The 20704-nt window shown below is 40.5% G+C and overlaps 1 protein-coding gene across 1 annotated transcript; it reads left to right on the top strand.

Moving 5' to 3' along the window:
- The first annotated feature begins 487 nt into the window (after positions 1 to 487).
- On the top strand, positions 488 to 16678 carry sypl2a (synaptophysin-like 2a). Its single transcript, XM_034144732.1, has 6 exons — positions 488 to 721; positions 955 to 1029; positions 10965 to 11083; positions 12635 to 12833; positions 13615 to 13794; positions 15084 to 16678. The coding sequence occupies exons 1-6, from the start codon at positions 707 to 709 to the stop codon at positions 15207 to 15209; spliced, it is 714 nt and encodes a 237-aa protein (XP_034000623.1). The 5' UTR covers positions 488 to 706; the 3' UTR covers positions 15210 to 16678.
- Positions 16679 to 20704: the final 4026 nt, after the last annotated feature.

The following is a 20704-nucleotide window of genomic DNA, read 5'->3' on the forward strand; positions in this document are numbered from 1 at the left end:
ATTCTACAAACCCCAAAGTCTTACAGACTTGGTAGGCCACACATATCTGCTCAATACTTTTTTCATTTATTGTATCTATGTAACCCGTGTAGCGTGATAAAAACTCCAGTAATTGGTGGGGTAATGATAACTATATTATCTAAAAAGAGTTTGCGCTAACTGTTTGTTTATGATATTGATAATTAATGTGCTTTTATTTTGTATTAGACATGTGCTTTACTCATAACTGACTGTATCACACACCTTTCATTTTTACGGATGTGCAGCGTCTTTCTCTGCTTTAAGCTGTAAGCGTTAACATGGGTCAGTGAGTCTTATATGAAGGAAGGGCCTACCGTTCTATTATTTATTCCAGAATGATCATTTTATGTTCGATTATGTGTTCATACCATAGGTTCATACAAAATGTTTTGATTGAGAAGATGGAAAAAGCCATTAGTTTGTTTCTTTATTTTGAAAAGTAATAACCGGAAGTAGCGCATATTTTATTTTGGTTGGTTTGACTGCGGGTCAGTTGAACAGAGTTTGTCTGTTGAGTTTACACTACACACTAGCCTTATCAGTTGCTGCCTGTTCTTCTGCCTCCTGCTGACAGTCAGTAGCCGTTGTATCGCTTGCTACTGTTCGAAGTAACTTGAGGTTAGCTTTGCAACGAACTGACAACTTAAGGAGTAAAATACAAGCATCCCACTTGTTGCTCGTCTTCATGGACTCTGTTCAGGTAGGTCAGTAAGCTGGGTGACGTTACACATGCTGACACAAGTTAGCGTTAGCATGTCGCTAGCAGGGTTTGGCTAACAAGGGCTGGGCCAATTAGCCACAAGGTGACAAACAGGTAACGATGACTAGTTGTTTGGAGTCTAATGTCAACGGTAGTTTGTTTACACCTGGCTAACTATATTTCAATCAGTAGTCACTCTGCGTCTTTTTACACACCTTGTTTTTTATCCTCAGAAATTGGCTTCAGGGTTTACTCTGGACCTGGGACCATTGAAAGAACCTCTTGGGTTTATCCGTGTCCTAGAATGGGTAAGTAAAATAAAAAAGTTCGTAGGCCTACAGTTACTTTAAATTAGAAATCTAACCAAATTTACCTCAGTTATAAGTTATCTCTATGTGCCTTCCGCCTCACTATCTAATCAGCGTTTCTCTCATTTGAGCCTCGTGATGTTGATATATTCCCTATGAGTTCTTTCCACTAATTATACGTTAACAGACCCTTTATTGTTTTCGCAATATATTCAAGAACATAGTCGAAACTTTAAAGGCTGAAAAATAACGTCCAATAACTGCTGCAGGTTCCTCTGCCTCTCCTTTTTTCATGTGTAACGTTGGAGTCTTGGCCTTTGACCTGTTTACTGAGTGAAGTCATGCCGTAGCTTGAGGATTTACATTGCAGATAGCTACTGATTTCCCAATGTTAAACTTATGAGTATGCAGCGTTCCCTTACACTCTTTCTATGGCCAGTGTTGTGCCGAATTATGTATTGTTTAATTTTACATATTTGTCATATAATAATCAAAATATATGTTTACAAATGTTACAGTTGTGCCGAATTATGCACCCCCCCAAAAAAGATGCTTCTATTAATCCCACCCTCAAGCACTTTTGAGGGTATAGTTGTAGGACTAGTACCAATAAATGGAGCAAGTTTCATGTATGTATTGTCAGAGATAGCAAGTGGCAACCAGGCCTGCTGTATAAAGCACCCCCCCCAAAAAGAGGTTTCTATTAATCCCACCCTCAAGCACTTGGTGTAAAAATCCATTAGCTCATTTAGACCCGAATAATTAACACAAAAAGGTAAAAGTCATCTTTATAATGCAAAAATATGCTGACAAAGACTATGTAACATTTGTAAACATATATTTTGATTATTATATGACAAATATGTAAAATTAAACAATACATTTTAAAGCATGTGTATACAGACAGGACGTCACAATTAAATAAAAACATATATTAAATAAAAAAAATGACTGAAAAAGAAGTGACGAATGAATACAAAATCCAGGGGGATTCGACACCCCATGTTTCAATATGTATTGTGTGCTATACTGATAATAACGACACACTCTATCTTACTCTCACATACTTTACTTGTAATGTTCCACAAGATACAATGCAACATCCTAGCCGTGCTAACTTCAGAACTGACGCTCATGCCTGGTCCCTCGGCTCATGTCGTCCCCTCGGGCCACCTGTGCGTCAACAAATAATGTCCCCCTGGCCAACGTATATTGCAACACCCCAACCATCAAAATACGGAGCGAAAAGTTTAACCACAAGAATCAAGACTATATGAGCTACCACTAAACAACTCGCAGTCTGAAAATTACCATTAAAAAAAATCCCTGGACGTTTACTTTTCGTTTTAAGCATCGTTTTAAGGTGTAAACGTTTCATTTTCAAATGCGCATTCCCGTGACAAGGGGTGCATTTCACGGTGGGGGTGCATAATTCGGCACAACACCGGCCCTGACCAATTTGCTGCCCTAGGCAAGATTTTAGCTGACATATTATAGAAATCAGATTACAGGTGCAGCTCACAATATCATATATTGCCTCCATACCATGTAAAATGTATGCATTTATCTGTGCAAAAGGAGCCCCGACCAAGTACAGAAATGAACAAACTTTTCAGAAGGTCGAAATATCTGTATTATAAATCCTGTTTTGATTGGTCTTATCTATTATACTATTTTGAGATACAGGATTAGTGATTTGCATGATCTTTAAGCTGTAATCATAACAATTAAAACAAAAAAGGCTTGAAATATTTCACTTTATGCATAATGAATCTAGAATATATGAATGTTTCATTTTTTTAACTTAAATTACAGAAGAAAAGTTCTATGATATAATAATTTCTTTAGATGCACCTGTAGATTCAGCTTTAGCATCTAACCAGATGGCAAAGAAGCAGTTAAGTGCAGTGTAATAAAGCATAAAGATAAAGGCTAAGGTATGGAATTTAAGGTGGGAGTAACGGTAATTGACGTTAACACCGCCTACACACGGCGGCGTGCGTTGCCGCTTGGCGGTGGGCGTATCTTGAGCTTGGGGAGTTTACGCGAGCAACGCGACCAACAACCAATCACATGAATCTCCCGTGTCTCTCCCCAAGGACTGGAAAATGGAAGAAGTGACCAGAAAGTCGGGTTTGTCAGCTGGAAAAAGCGATGTCTATTATTTTAGGTACTAAACGAACGGGGGCTTGCAAAACTTTTAGCTGCACAGGACACAAGAGTTTGCGGATACAAGACAGGAGTTGATAATTGGAAGGGGGGGGTCTGTGTAAAGTTTGTGATGGGAAGGGGGGGGGGGGGGTTTCTGTTTGCAGCGGGGTAAAAAGGCTTTAAAAAGGCTCTCGTGTATGAATCTCACCATAGACATTGTCTAAAAAGCGATTTTTAATTAATGTCTATTGGACTATTTTATGCAACATTGCATGCTGGCTAAATATACGGTCTATGCCTGCTGTCCATTCAAACGAAGTAAACTGGATATAAACTCCCCAAACAGGCGAAAACCTACCAGTTTCACCCACTGTCTCTGCCACCTCCCTCCATGCCTGGCTCCTCCGGTTTGTATCCCGGTAGGTGAACAGAGACTGATCATATAGCACCGGGTGATTCCCTACCGCTACGATGATTTTCTCCTCCATTTTTTGCATATGAGGAAATTAACTGCAGTATGGCTCTCCCAGCATACACGCGGTTTGATTGGCTAGCGCTTGTACTGGCAGATTTGATTGGCTGACGCCTCCGTCGAAGCTTCAAAAGTAGAACATTGCTCTACTTTTGCAGCGAGCACCGCGAGAAAAGCTACGCTTTGCTCCCACAATGCAGTTCGGCGAAGCGTGACGTCACCCCATTCAAAGTGAATGGGCAGAAGCGTTGAAACGGCAACGCACGCTGCCGTGTGTAGGGGCCGTAACTCCAAATATAACTATTGATTAGCAAACAAACGACCTTGCTATCGTCTAAAAGTAAGCTAGCAAGTTAACACTGTTCCATCAACGGTAACTACAATTCAATTGAATTTTGATTAATCATCACATTAACGTTACTGTACCTTTGTGTTTCTTCCCTTATTCATCCTCCTCTTTTATTTTCTTTCTTCCCTGGGCACCAGATATCTTTGTTAGTTTCGACATGGTGATGGCTAATTATCGTCAGGTAGTTAGCGTCTTTTTTTTTGTCACGGCAGGTCAAGTGTCAGTTCAGAAAATCCCCCCGCCCCCCGGGGCAGTTCAACTTACCTGATGTGGGGGGGAGCGCCATAGTTTATGGGCGCTGTACGCAATGTAGGCGTAATTCTGTGAAGATAAGATAATAAGATGTACTTTATTGATCACAAATTGGGAAATTGTTTTGTTATTAAATCTCATTACTAGTATCGCTGCATCACAGCGGGAGGAGCAAAACACACACTTCAAGTCAGATCATCACCCTTAGCTATTTTAATTACCTCTCAAACTACCTAAACTAGTTATAAATATGTTTATTTTTACTGTCGGGCCACTCATTACTGGATCAGCTGCTGCATGAGACAGACACTGACGCTGTCAGAAGAGAGCGAGGAAAAAGAGAGGCTCCGTGTATTTTATTATTATATTATTATATAGGGTCGTTATTCATTTGTTTTAAAGCTCAATAAATAACAAAGACCTTTGACCGGCACTTTTATAATTTTGTCCGGAAGATTTAAACTTTAACACACGTTGACCGGCGAAAAACTCTGCCCGGTTCCCTCGGCCCCCACCGCGGAGAATAAACAGAAGGGCAGCCATGACAACCATGCTTCTTCGCTGCTTTTGTGGAGGAAGTTGCTGCTTTTGTGGAGGAAGTTACAGCCACGTACAGGCTCGGCATATGTACTGCAGCTTTTCCAGCGGTTGGAACTAAACGGAGCTGTCTCGTGTGAACAGACACTATCCGGTGTCTATTGCGTGTGGACCGAAGCCTTTGCATTTGTGTATGCGTTTTCCCGTATGCGTCCTCGTGGGCCATCAGCCTGAAACTGAGATTACTGAATCGTTTCTTTTACGGTCCTTTTTTCTGTATAGGAAGTAAAGAAACCGTAACTCTGGATTTATTTGTTGTTTGAGGTGCAATATATGATTCAGCAGCTTTTAAGACATGAAGAAGATATTATTTTACGCTTCGCTCTAATGCATTATTTTCGCCGGAAAGTGGGCGGGGCCATAATTTTGGCAGAAAGTCATGCTAGTGCCCTCATACTATATTTTTCTAGAATAACACCTGCTGTACTGGTTTACATTTAGGAAGATTATGAAGTCAATCAAACTCTTTCATGCGAGCTTTCTGTACTAAAACAGCGGCGGGGGTGTGTATGTGTCTACAGAAGGTCCAGTTGTGATAGACACGGTTCGCCACTGCCATTTATATTATGTCAAAAGCAAATAAGAATGTGTTTATTTTAGGGCTGTCAAGTTAACGCGTTAATAACGCGTTAACGCAAAAAAAAAATTAACGCCACTAATTATTTTAACGCGATTAACGCATGTGTATTTTTTGTCCTCGGCCGCCCCGTAGTTTCAGAGCGCATCGAGTTTAAAATACCATCTACAAGCTGATGCTGACAGCCCCGCTCCTGCCGCCCGCTTGTGGCAGACCACACTTCCACGCTCACCGGCAGGCCCGGACTGGCCATCGGGAGGACCGGGAGGGAGTGTGTATGTGTGGGGCGACTCGCGCGAGCGAGGCACACCTTACGTGTTGTTGTTGTTAGCATCTGGTGCTAGCTAGCTGCGCTAACGGATATAAGGAGCTGTTTCAATGACATTTCGCCGACAACTGCGCCGAGCACTTGACTTTATGCAGGCAGCCAGACAGTGGGACATTGTACGAAAAGTCAGCATACTCAGCACGGATAGTACGCGCAACATGATTGCAGCTCCCGTTCGAGCATATATGCCTTGAGCTGCACATACTGTAGCTCCAACGATCCATCACAGTGTCCACACACACACACACACACACACACACACACACACACACACACACACACACACACACACACACACACACACACACACACACACACACACACACACACACTTTGTATTGTATTATTGTATGAGAGAGGTTCCAGGTTGAATTGAGGCGAATATTTGTAATGTTCAGAGGTTGTTGTGTTTAATATTCATGAGAATATTTGTCATTGTTCAAATGATAATAAACAAACATATAAAGCATATTTGTCCACTCATATGTTGATAAGAGTATTAAAAACTTGAAAAATATCCCTCTAAGGTACATTTAGAACAGATACAAAATGTGCGATTAATTTGCGATTAATCGCGATTAACTATGGACAATCATGCGATTAATCGTGATTAAATATTTTAATCGACTGACAGCCCTAGTTTATTTTCTTCTCATGTTAATTTCTAGTTCATCATTTCCCTTTATGTTCCAACAATTGTTTGTGACCTAATAAGGCTGTTGCTTTCAATGTTAAAACAAATGTGGCCATCAATTCGTTGGCTCTAATTTTTCATTTGAGAAATGTTGCTCTTTTAACATTTTCAGCATTGTACACATTGTTGTTCGTAGTTTTTCTACTTTACTTTTTCCAATTTCTCTAGGCAGTTCATCAAGTTCCATTAGTTGTTTTCGGTCTGCTACAGTCTCAAGGCTGAAAAAAACAGAATTCTGTCAGGGAGAGGCATCCTTAGTATTTCAGCGCTGCCTAACTTTCTCTACTGTAATGCTGTGGAAGTATGCTTAGAATGGACATTACTGAATGTCAGACTGGTTTGTATACATGGACATTGGCCAGTAGGGTTCAGAGTCAGATGGAAGGTAGGTGCTGTCTCTGGTTGTTTTTGTAATCACAACCTGGCTCTAGTTTAGTCACTATTATTTCATGTTCATATGATGTGCATGTGACGGTTGTTTTTTCTGAAATGTTAAATAGCCCATGTCAGAACCTTTTGATTTGCTGATCAGTCCTGCCACTCCCTGATCAGGAGAACTTGTGAGGAATGCTTCAGTCAGTCTGTGGGAGGCTGGGTCATTGGACTTTGGACAGGGAACCCTTCCTGACCCCCTATATGAGGGGTTTATTTGGGGTTCCATCAGATTGGGTGGTTCAAACAGGGCTGAGATGTAAGCTGAGAAATGTTGTGGCGATCCTGAAACATGAAACCCATTCCTGGAAATCCTGAGTGGCTTGAAGGTTACTAAATACTGCACAACAGTTCTCTGTGTGTGTTTCTGTTTATACGGCTGTCTTTCCTCTGCTGCACAAGGCAGGCTGTTCAACTCAGTGCCTGGCCCTGTGCTTTTCTATACAAAAGTTATAGCACTGAAAAGGACCCTGGTGATCTGGGAGTGTGCTTCAGTAGATGTGGATTACATTACATGTTACTTGTTAGACGCTTTTATCAAAAGCGACTTACATACTCAATACTGTGGGCAATCCCCACAGGAGCAAGTGTCTTGCCCAGGGACACGACATGCTGACTGCAGTGGGGTTTGAACCTGTGCTCCCCTGATCCGAACACCAACGCACTAGTCCACAGCCTCCCCTGGATGTGTTGAAACAAAGGACATTATTCTTAACCTGTTAAGCCCGAGAGACCCCGGTACCGGGGCACTGCCGCAACATCTTGCAGGAAACAGTGTCTGAGGGCATGTTCATTTAATAAACTATGAATGTTTTATATCCATGTAACGGGAAGAAACTCATCTAACTGATCATTTTTATTTTTATTTCAAAAAGAAAACCCACAATGCTAACACTGAGCCTCTGAATTAGCAACGAGCGAAAAATGCTAACAGATTACTGCACCGAAAATCACTCACAAAACCTTATTATTTATCTTTTCTCCACATCCATGAGATCGATTCACATCGTGAGGTGACACAGAATCGATGGGTACCCTCATTATCACTGAATTATACGGATTGGCGACGTTATAAACAAAAACAGACATCAAAACAGGTGACGCTAGGTAGCTAAAAATGCTAACAAGGTTACCTTGGCTCTGTAGTCTCTCCAAAGTGGTCTTCAATGGCATTAAAACAATAAAAACGCTGCTGAAGTTAATCCATAGGTTAATCCAATGTGTCTGTGTCCCTTTGAAATGATTTCTGATAATCCATGATCAATAAGACGGATAATCCATGCTATTCCGTTTCTAGATATCAGAGCTAGAATGTAGCTTCACTCTAATGCAAAATGACACGCGCAAAGCCCCCACCTTTTTGTCTCACAATGAGTGTGTGTGGGGGACTCCTCCTTCGATTCTATTGGCTCTAACGGTCAAAAAGAGGTGTCAACCATCAAAATCGACCAATGGGTTCCAGAGATATGAAAAAAAAAAACATTTACAACCCAAATCACCTCAGAGGTGGAGTGTTTTTGGCTAAACCTCTCTAAAAAGGTCAAATGTCACTTGTTTTGTATCAATCTTGATACAGGGTACTTATTATATGTTGTACTTTGGATTTCTAAAGCTTTTAGTCTACCTTACCATCATCCAAGGGTAGTTTTCACTATAAGTAAAAAAGAATTTTTGGACAGACACTATAATTTACAGTTTTTTTACTATGTAAAATCTGAATTTTCTTTAAAATAAAAAACATCTATATTGATTCTGACTTTTCTACATCCAACTCACAGGTTTATCATTACTTTGAGAACAAAGATTATTAATTTAACCCTTTTAGAAGGGAAGATATGGTCATTTGTTCTGGGAATGTCATTTTCGAGCCTGAGACCTGAAAAACAGGCTCAGGGCTTAACAGGTTAAGAGAAAGTACGGAACCAAGAAACACATGCTCTAATCAGGAGCTTTTTCATTGGAGGAAGGATGTTCTGGGAAGGGGTAGAGGAGAGTTGTGGGAGGGGGGGCTGGGGGGCTACAAGCTACCGTAGGCCTTGACAAAACAACTGCAACAACACCATTTGATTTTTATTGAAGGACACTTTCCTTCAGACCATATTACATCAAGGTAATTTTCCATATACACTCAGGTCTTCTTCTACTGCACTTTTATTCATACCTACTGTGAAAACAAACACCCACCTGAGGATGTTCATACTTTTAAAGGTCAATTCAAAACCTACCTTTTTAGTTTGGCGATTCATTTCATTCAATTTTGGTTTATTCAGTCATTTGTTTATCGTATTCAGTTGATATTGAGTGTTGTGTTAATCATATCGTAATGTGTTACTTTGTCTATCGCTGTGGAGGGGAAATTGGTATCATTATTTTTTATTTAATTACATTTTCTGTGAAGCACTTTTTGGAACCTTTTATGTGTGAACAGTCCTCTATAGATAAATTCTGTTTCATTAATAACAAAGATTGCAACCAAGGTGTATGAGACCATCTTGCAAGTGCGACAAGTTTATAGTGATATTTGTAACCCGTCTTACAGCCACTGTAGGCCAACATACTGTACTAAACTGAGAAACATGTAATACTACTTTTATAAGCAGTATAAAGATGTTGAGAAAGCTACGTTTGTAAGACCACTACAATTCCCCCCAAAGTAAACAGGTATTCCAGCCATATAAAAAACATCAAATATTTCCTCGCTACTTCCCACATATTAGTTTTATATGTGGCATGATGTGAGTGTTGACTGTCTGACAGAGAGCAGCTCCCTCTGCTCTGTTGCAACACATGTCTCTATTTGAACACAGAGTGTCCTGCCTTTAAAAATAGGATGAAACGGCACCAGTCAGGAGCTCAACAGCATTGTAGTAAACTTATATCCTGTTTACAGATATAGTAGCATAACACGTTTTTTCCTGGCTCAGTGCTGCCCAAGGGTGTAATGGGTTTTTGGGATGGATATAGTGTCATTAGGATTGTATTTGGCAGTAAGGCTAAAAAATGGTTATATTCAACGTGGTGCTCAGTAAAATACTGTACAGGCCTGAAAATGTGTGCTGAGCTAAACCCTGTCCAGGTCCTACAGCCAACAACATTGTTCAGCCTGTCCCAAGTTTCAGCGTGGGTTACTCTTGTGCTTCAATGAAGATAAGCTGTTCAAATTGTCTAAATCTTGCTACACAATTCATCCCCCTCTCTGGACAGTTGGCTGAAGTAGATGCATAGTCGCCTACTGGCCATTTTTAACCGAACACCAGCCTGCAGTCTGTGCAGCACTTTAGCTGATTCTCTGGTGACCCTGGAGTGGCATCCCAGTTTTTCTGCTCAGTCAGTCCATGTTGAGGCTCAGAGGAAATGGTGTGGGTTCCTCTCTGCTTTCCATTCTTCCTGCTGGGGTCTGCTCTGTGTCAGCATAGTTGAAGATCAAAACAACTTGTTTCTCTCCTTTTAGGAAAATGTCAATGCTGCACTGCCCGTCCAAAGAAAATAGGTGCACACTCTTATATCTCGTTGGACAGCCTTTAGCTCTGAGTACGACACTCAGTTGCCGTGGCATCAAAAGTCTTGTCACTTTAAAGGATAAGGCTGGTGTTCTCGGTCTCCTGGACAGGTCAGTCTATGTTAGACTACAGTACAGTAACCACTCTTCAGTCAAATAGAATGTATATGCTTTTTGTAAGAGCTACACTAGTTGAGGCTCAGTTTGGTGTTCAGCTTTATATTAAAGGGTTAGCCATTTTTGTTTTCAGCTCAGTGAGCAGGGAGGGAGTTTCCTGTGTGGAAAAGGATGTAAGAACGGGGGGGGGCGGGGGAGGAGGAAAGATGTTGAAGTGGGGTGTTTGTTGAAAATCACATCTATTACTTATGGGAAGGGAAAAGCATCATTGTATCAATACTATATTGACTTAAATGTGGGAGGCTGGTCAGCAGTTGGCTTTAATTCATTTATCATAAAACATTTTTTTAATCTATTACAACTACAGCTGCAGTATCAGGTAAGATTTCCATAAAACCAAAAGCCTCATAACTTTAAAATACCTCTTATTAAAAACCTCTTCTCCTTATGTTTCTCTGCCTCTACAGGTCTTCACCATCTTTGCCTTTGCCACCACTGGAGGTTACTCTGGGTCATCCCACTTTACACTCATTTGCAATGGAGCTGAAACGAAGGATGTGAATCCTGTGTTTGCCTACCCATTCAGGTACTGTACAACACTGCACTGCTACCAGCCATAGAGCTTTTGCTGTTTACCTCTTATTGAAGGTGTGTCCACATTACTGCCAATACTACAGGACATTTCAAAAAGAGAGAGAGAGAGAGACTGAATATGTGTTAAAATATCATTTTGAATGAAGTATTGTGGAGCTGCAGATATCACGTCCTGCAAATATCATTCTACAGACTTAACCAAACACATTTTTTGGTACAGTCCTAAACGAATCCCACCACAGTTATTTTTATATATTTTTCAATGATAATGGGAATAATGATGCAAAAATGATGAACCGCTCCTATATCGTAATCGCAATACCAGTCAAAATAATCGCAATTAGATATATTGTACAAATCTTGCAGCTACATTTTGATCTTACTTTCCAGTAAATCACTGTTCACAACCGTAGCGCAAGACAACATATTTATCCTTTCTGTCCCCCTTGGTTTTTAGCCGGCTTGAGCATATCATTTTCTGATATTGGTTGCTCAGAGCAGTCAATCAATCAATGTTTATTTATATAGCCCAATATCACAAATGTTACATTTGTCTCAGTGGACTTCACAGTTTGTACAGAATATCAGTATGACAATACGACACCCTCTGTCCTTAGACCCTCACATCGTACAAGGAAAAACTTCCAGAGAAAAACCCCACAGTTTAAAGGGAGACATGGGAGAAACCTCAGGGAGAGCAACAGAGGAGGGATCCCTCTCCCAGGACGGACAGACGTGCAATAGATGCCGTGTGCAAATCGAAAAGATAATACATTTTACAGCATAGGTAGTCCAAATGTTTGGAAATGCATTTGTCTATAATAAGAAGCAGTCACAGTGCAATTTGATTAATGTGATACTTATTACGTAAGCTCTTATTATTTTCCCTTACTGATAATCATAGAATTGTGTGTATATGGGAGGCTGTGGCTCAGTGGGCTAGTGAGTTGATCAGAGGAGCAACTGCAGTCAGCATGTCGTTGGTTCCCTGGGAAAGACACTTCACCCAGATTGCTCCTGTGGGGATGGCCCACAGTACTGAATGTATGTAAGTCGCTTTGGGTAAAAGCGTCTAACAAGTGACGTGTAATGTAATGTGTGTGAATAACCCATCCGTGTTGTGTCCCCGTCAACCAATACCAAAACTAAATTGCTATAGTTTTGCTCCCCATTATCATGAAGTGCAGTGTGATTAATGGGATTATTCCTACTTCCTTTTGGTCATTGCGGTATTCTGTTGAGTCTTCTCTTTTGTGTGTAGTTAGTGATTTTAAGAAATGTTCTGAAAAAAATTCAGACCTATGTGAGTTGTCTTTCTGATGAAGCTGATCTATGGCCATGCAGATGAGTTGAAGGTTCTGTTTAATTAATACACAGAGTCTTGTAAAGAAAAGTCTTGCCTAACCCTTTTATATTCTCTCTACTTGCATTCCTCGGATAGAAGAGTAACCCAGGTGAGGACTTGTTTTCTCTGAAGTCACTGAGTAAAAACCTCATCTGAGTGGCTGTTAGAAAGTGTTCTCCTTTCTCCGTACCCCTGCAGGTTGCCCAAAACCCCATACCAGATACCGTCATGTAACGGCAGCAAACCAGATGATACCTACCTGCAGGGCGACTTCTCCTCCTCTGCAGAGTTCTTTGTGTGTGTTGGTGTGTTTGGGTTCCTGTATTGCACCGCCACACTGGTCCTTTACCTGGGCTTCCAACACGTCTACCGCCAGACCTCCCGGGGTCCCATCATAGTGAGTACTAATCTGGGGCCATATTCAAATAAGTACCAAAATGATCAGCTAGGGGGAAAAAAGATAATTTGTCACAGATTCCCAGTGAATCAGAACAACTAATAAAATACCTGAATTAACATCACACAGTAAGCAGTAAGGCTGCCTTAAAAAGGCCATATTCTGCTTTTTGGAGTTTCCCTTTCCTATAGTGTGTTCTATAGGTGTGTGTGCATGTTAATGGTCTGCACAGGCTCAAATCCCTGTGTTCCCCCCAGAGGGACTTTTCTCTCCTGCACACTCCCTAAAATACAAATATGTGAATAAGCATAATGTGTATTCTTGAAGAACGTTAAACATGTGAATGAGGATGTTACCTCAAAGATAACATGCAGAATTATTATTTGAAATGCCAACCGTTGGACAATTTGATTGGGGCTGTTTAATAGGGGCTGTTTTATTAAATTATTAAATATCCCTACTATTTTGTCACCAGAACTAGGGTATAGCCTTAATCTCATTGTCAAACAGAAAGACAGCAACAGATTTATTTATCATAACACTGTTCAGTTTTTTTCTTGAGGAGCTTGTAAACTTCCACATCAATAGGCAAAGTAGCCATTAACGGAACGTTATATAGAGATTGTGTAAATATGAATTACGTTATAAACACGGATGAAAACGGTACCGAAAGTCCTGGATTTTGTTCTTGGAATGAGAGCTTACTCATTGTCAAGTAGACAAAGTGTTCTCGGGAACAGTCTGAATACTAGTATGTTCACACACTGTCTACTCTCATCAGGACCTTGTGGTGACCGCGGCCTTCGCCTTCCTCTGGCTCGTGTCCTCCTCAGCCTGGGGCAAAGGCCTGACAGATGTGAAATGGGCCACTAACCCAGATCACCTAGTGATGAATGATCAATGCAATAGCACCTGCAAACCAGGGGAGTTTCCTTCCATGGGCCGCCTCAATGCCTCTGTGGTAAGTCATGGTCCAGTAGTGCATATTGGTCCTATAAGGGAGAATGTTTTATGGTGTGTATATAGCACCTTTCATGTACAAAGCAGCCCTTTACAGAAAAACATAACAACAATATTAAAATAATATAAAAATAGATACAGAACAAGATAAAACATCTACAGTGATCCTAATGAAATTCCCTTGAATTAAAGCTGACAAAAAATTAAAATAGGTTCAAATAAAAGCAAAACAGAAAAAATACAGTAAAACATGGACAATGATACTAGTGAGAATTGAAAGTTAACCCAAATTAAAAGCCATATTAAAAAGATAGGTTTTTAATTCGCTATAAGACACATACAGGCCACTTGTTTTGAATATGACATACAAGACAACCTTCTGGTGAAAGCCATTTAAAAAAAATTATAATAATTGCGCTTTATACCGAATGTGATGCTTATATCCATATATCCTTTTTTTTATTTCCACTTTATTTTTCCCTGAAATGTGTTGTATAGATCTGCCTATCAGCCTTTTAGTATTTTGAATCTATAGCGTTACAATTGAAAGAATAATAAAGGATATCATTAATTTAACTGTTTTACACTAAAACATAGTGGCGTTATTTCTAAGATGTTCCTTTCTGATGGTGCTGGTAGGATGCTTCATAAAAACCCTGCAACGCCCATACCTGAGAGTATACAGTACATCTGTCTAAACGTTTTTTTTGTCCAAAAGTAGGCATAGCTGATGATCGAGTGTTGGCATTTTGCCATATTTGCGTTGTGTTTTAACTACAGCTGTAAAACTCTGTGTAGGAACGTGCTCCACACTGAGTGCGTTCACCAGCTGTGGACTGTCTGGAAGATCACAATTTGCATTTTGTTAAAGATGAGCACCTAATATCAACCCTAGCGCCACTACTTAGTCTATCGATTTAAAAAAAAAAAGTATTCCACATACTTCTGAGGGTGGCTAACAAGGTATTATGTTGTATATCAGTGATCTAGGGCCTAGTGCCACCTGGTGTTTAAAATAAAAACTGACTTTCCCTTTCATTGCTGCAGCAGTGTAGAATTAACAGTTTACAAAAGTAATGCAATATTTAAGTTAATCTGTGAATGCAATACTTATTTACATTTGTTAAATATAATGTAAGTGTTGATGTTTAAGTGAAACATATTTTAAGCCTTACTTTAAAGTCACCAGTATTCATATTTCATTGTGTTTTTCTCCAAATCAATGATGCGTTTTATTAGAGAGGGTGAGTTTTAGGAGTTGTCACTCATCTGTTTCCTGTGTTTCTGCAGATATTTGGCTTTTTGAACTTGATCCTGTGGGCAGGTAACTGCTGGTTCATTTACAAGGAGACTCCTTTCCACAAGGATCCCAACCCACCAGCAACCATGGAGGAAGAAGGGGCCCCCGGGCCTTAGCCACATCACTGAGGGTCCTTAATCATAGCCCTGTGCCCACAGCTTTGTACCCAACACTGGTCTCTGATGGAAACATGCACAAATGGATACAAAAGGAAGGCAATTGTCCCAAATACGCCCCTCGATCTCCCAACACGAGTCAATGTACTAATTTCTTTTATTAATCGGTCCTAACTGTATGTATTTTGGTGTTCAGAACAGCAGAGAAGCTAATGCACACCTGTTGTTCTGTGCAAGAGTCCAGAGTAGGTAAGAGTTTCATTATGTAATCTGTAAGAGGAAGTACAGTACAGATTCCAAGTACTGTAATTCTAAACACGTCAATCACTTGACATCACTTGATTGAAGGTCAATTAAAGTGAATGCTCTTGTTTTCCTCCAGTTAAAGACATGACTGATACCAGAGCATGTCCTCTTTTCTCTCTTCTGAACTCTGCCTACAGCTAAATTAAACGCTTTGCAAAATTCCCACTAATGTTCTGATCTACTGACACACACACACACACACACACACACACACACACACACACACACAGGTGTTCAAGTTTCAACACACTCTGATTCTCTTGTGCCTTAAAAGAATGCACTAAGTAAAAAGAATAACACTACAATCTACTGCACTTTTATTGTGAAAGTGTCATTTTGAGTTTCATGTTGGTTGTGACAGCATTTGTGACAGTTATGTTTTATTTTTCCAGAACAAGGCAGGTTCTCTGCATGATTACTGCTGCAGCTGTACATGCCTTCCCAGTGGAGGGACCTGTTTCATTTCTTGTTTGATCAACATGTTACATTTACACTACTCCATAACACCAATGCTCTTTTTGAACCATCTTTTGCAAAACGGACTTGCAGAGACATTATTTATAGGCTTCATATGTATTTTAAACTACATTTATTGGTTCCGTGGCATATTTTAGAACCAATGTTGGGTTTCTGTTCGTATTCCCCAATGAAAAAGTGTTAGTGTAAAGCTTCTCCTTGATTTATTTTTGTAATGTCAGATTTGTTGTTAAACATATTCTACCACAGAGTAGCTTTGGCTTAATCGTGTGATGATAAATAGTTCAAATAGCAATTGTGGCAAATTGTGTAATTCTATTGACCTGTGCCCATATTGCTGCTCTACATGTAACTTTACCACCAATGCCTTCCACTACAGGCTGCTGTAGTGACCTGCTACAGTGGATGACATGGCATTGCACTAAGAGAATGTAGTGATCTCTATGAAGTCACTGTTACTGGGCAACCTGTGCAGCAAGTCATATATCTTCCACATCATATTGAAATTTGACACATTAGTGAAATGCTTGATAATTTTAGTTTAATTAGAGCACAATAATATGTTGAATGCTTACATAATGGATTATTAAATTTGGGCTTCATGTATTTTATACCTTGTTGTGCAAAAGGAAACAATGGTGCATCTGTATTTACAAGTGTAAAACATGAGAGCTGTAACTTCTGGACTCTGTCTCCTTTTCTTAATGACTTTGCAAAAATGGTTTGATGAATTTGTACACCCACCCTCATGCTTTACAGACATTATAGCATCTTTACAGTTAGTCTGCTATACGTTTTTGTAGAAACTAACATCCTGCTTAACCCTTGTGTGGTGTTCCTATTGTGTTACTCAGCCAGTGTTCGTGGGTCTGGTGGACCCGCTGCCTTTCTGGGCTTCCATTCAACACTATCAAACTATTTTTTTTACTTCATCTCAATTACAAGCAATATAAACAGCATAGATGGTTCATATTTGCCCTTTTACATTTGTTAGATCGCATTAATGAATTAAAGTGCTACTCGTTTTTTTGCCCGCTGACCGGCTGGTCCTGTGGCTCGTCTTTTCTTTGTAACTAGCTGATGCTCAATCTCGTCCTCTTCTTCAAAGTCACTGTCAGACTCAGAACTCTCAGAAATGTGATCCTCACGTTCTGAAACCTCTTCCTCTACATCATCATCATCAAATGGTTCTCTCTCTTCCAGAATCATTTACAAGGCCCTCTGAGCAGAGAATCTGTTGGCCATCTTGATCAGCTGTGATAAGGACCCAAACTGAAGAAGCTTTATTTATTGCGTCTTGCCCCAAATGTGCAGCTTGGATAGAGTGGGAAGAAAATAAAGAGTGGTTCCCGCAAAACATAATGCGGGAATGTGAGAGCAGAAAGGTGTCGGTGCTTGAATTGATCAACAATGTTGCAACCTTGTGCGGGAATGGCGGGGGCAAAAACACAAAAGTCTCACACACACACACACACACACAGAAGGCCCAGACAGGTGCACACAACCTACAATTTCCACACTTTAGTTAGCCCCGGGTCCAGTGAACATCCTGTATATGTAATATAAATGTGTAGGGGGGGTGTACAGTGGGTGGGCATTGTAAATATGTTCTGATATATGTTCTTCACCGAAAATGAGCCAAGGCCATTGAGTGTGAGTTTGAAAAAATAATTTATCATATCATTTTTCTTTAACTAAATAATGATAACGGGTCCCACAGACCCGAATACCATACAAGGGTTAAACAGATGTGATCCAAAGTGAGCGGATTCATTCAGATTATGTTGGTAAAAAAGTGTCTTCGTCAAATAATGCTGGGGCGCCACATTCAAAAATGTAATCGGTAGTGATTTCAGTTTCCTGGATTTTGAATCAGATGTCAGCACTACTCTGGGTCAGTGGTTGGCATATAGAAAGAGGCGGTGGCTGACTCATCCAGAGCTCTGCCTCAGCAGCACTCCTCTCTCCCACCAGCAGGGAGTACTGTTTACAACTGGATGGTACTATACAAAACAGCCATGCAGGTCACCTTTAACTAGAAGTATGCCTTAAAGAACCAAACTTGATATAGGCGTACTCAGCGCCATATAGATATACGGCTCTGGGCGTACTAAGGTAAAGAAGAAGAACCTCAGTTGAGTGCAGTTTTTGAGTAAATCTGCAGTAACCTTCCACCACTGATACTTTGGCCAGTGCATTGGTTATATGAAGTACATTAAATGCAATAAGCACAACCAAACTCAATCGACCTGAGGGCAGGGGACCGAGTTTGTACAGCATGTTATCTATCGACTGCAGTTCAACTATAAAACACTTGAAAAAATAAATAGTGGGTTAAGAACTAAAGACCGTAATTTAGGATGCTCCAATGGTTTCCAGTTACAGTTTAATTTATTAAATTGTTTAGCATTTTAAGAGATGATATGATATAAATAGTCTGTATGCAATCCCATCTGTATTGTTTTCAGCTGGGTCATTTTATTTCCTATTTCTGTTAACATTATATGGATGTCCCTCCACCACGATATCCAGTCATCGATAGAAATGTCTTTCCAGCCTCTTTGATATCTGATCTTGATCAAACGGTTCCTTACATCAGTGATGAGATAGGGAGAACATTAAAACAAGGTCTTTTTCATTTGAACATGCCTCCAATCATTATCTTTTAGCTGTTATCGCTAATTAAGATTGGTTATTTTTCGTCATAGATTTTTTGAGAAAGTGACATGTTTAATCACCAATGGCAGATGCCCTTAGTTTGATGATGTGATGTGTGATGACAGTACAAGAGTGCTAACTCATGCACAGTGTAAATGTGATGTGCAGTTCTCCTATATCACGTCTTCACAGCACGGTGTTTCAGCGCCGCTCTGCTCTGTGAAGCTTAATCTCCTGCAGGGATTAGAAAGGTGTGTTCACGTGTGTGATTTTTGATCACTTAAAGGTCCCATGTCATGCTTTTCCGGTTATTACCCGTCCCCTTGTGTGTTATGAAGGTTTCTATGCATGTAAACGGTCTGCAAAGTCACAAACCCTCAAAGTACACCCTGTAGCGAGTAAAACTCTAACAGAAAATACGTGTCTATGCTGCCCCAGAACGCCTCGTTGGAGATTTTCTTTTTCAATTTTTATCTTCCGGGAACCAAGTGACGTAACGACGACCCCTCCATGGATTGGTCCAAATGGACCAATCCGTGGAGCCGTTACGTTACATCCGCGGAGCCGTTACGTTAAGTCCGCGGATTGGTCCAAATGGACCAATCCGCGGACTTCCTCACACACACACACTCAATCTTTTCTCAGCTGCAGCTCCGCCGATTTCTCCTCCCTGAGACGGCGGGACGCGGCGAGGCTGTGAGTCTGTGTGTGAGCACACACACAAACTCCCAACCAGGCTGCGGGTGTGTGTGTGTGTTCGGGCTGGTTTCGGGCTGGGTTTCGCTGTGTCTCGCTGTCTCGCAGACGGCCACTGGGCTCACAGGGAGGGGGGGGGGCAGGAGCTCCAACAAGCCGTGTAGGACAGAGAGTGAATACACATACTATACAGAGATGCTGTATGAGAAACCAATGCGATTTTGGAGAATTGCACAATATAAATCTTTTTTAGTATACCTCAACAATGGAATTATGATCAGTAGAAATGGCCATGACATGGGACCTTTAAAAAGATGCTCTCCGTTTTGTTTTCTCTAACAGTTAACTGTATAGTGTTTGTCCTGTGCAGAACATATACGCAGACATTTACAAAAGTGGGCCTATCATGCCAATGATGATTAATGATTAATGATGATTAATAACAGTAAACATTCTGTCTGAAGCAGGAGAAGTTTACACAGTGTTTGAGCATTTAAAAGTTCACTTGCACTGCTGTTAAATATAGAGCCAGGTCCTCAGAGGAGGATGCAGCTCCTGTACATTTATGACGGGGGCATTGGCAGTCAGAATAAATCTCTATTCACGTCACATACATTTATGTCAGTGTCAGATCTTTATGCTAATTTAGGGCTGCAGTTGGTGGTAGTGATGTAATCTGCCATTCTGATTGTAGAGGGGTATTCTTTTTTTTTTTAGACTGTTATAGACATACAAGGAAGAATTGTTAGAAACATTTCCATTTTGTATACAGTCGCACAGAACATCACTGGAAGAAAAACGTAGCATGAAGAATGTGAGCAAAAGGAATCTTCTGCAACCTCCAAGTTCAGAGGGCAGAGCTATCTGTGAAATGACTTAATTATATTTGTAGCTAATGTTGATGCTATCGCCTATATAAGGACCCTGTATAGTTTTAAGACCATAACCTTTGTTAGTGCTCAGATTCTGCATCCTCCTTTAATGTGTCTATTACCGTGGTCACATTTCCCCAGATATTTGTGTATCTTATAAAAGCTGTTTTGTGTCTATATTCACTTTGCATAACATCTGTTGGATTTCAATATTTGAATAATGAAGTTGGCTTATCCAAACTTCCTGTTATGTTTGATTTTTTCTTTATGTAAGAGAGAGGACCCCACACCTCAGTGCCACCGCGAAGAATCGGTTCTATTATAGATTCCAGATTTGAATGTAAAATTGACCTTTTATTTCACAAAATGCCCTGTGTGCTTTCCAGTGCTGCAGCAGGTCAAGGTTCTGCAGGAGACAGCAGAACCAGGTCCTCTGTAGAGCAGGAGTTGGATCTGGTGTCGAGTGAGGCAGGTGGACCAAGGTAC

This window comes from Trematomus bernacchii, unplaced genomic scaffold (assembly GCF_902827165.1).
Source record: "Trematomus bernacchii unplaced genomic scaffold, fTreBer1.1, whole genome shotgun sequence".
NCBI classification, from domain to species: domain Eukaryota; kingdom Metazoa; phylum Chordata; class Actinopteri; order Perciformes; family Nototheniidae; genus Trematomus; species Trematomus bernacchii.

Bases quoted from the DNA above. Each gene is read 5' to 3' on its own strand.
- sypl2a (XM_034144732.1), top strand. The intron at 12,834-13,614 runs GTGAGTACTAAT...TACTCTCATCAG, and splicing joins CCTCCCGGGGTCCCATCATA to GACCTTGTGGTGACCGCGGC. The intron at 13,795-15,083 runs GTAAGTCATGGT...GTGTTTCTGCAG, and splicing joins GCCGCCTCAATGCCTCTGTG to ATATTTGGCTTTTTGAACTT.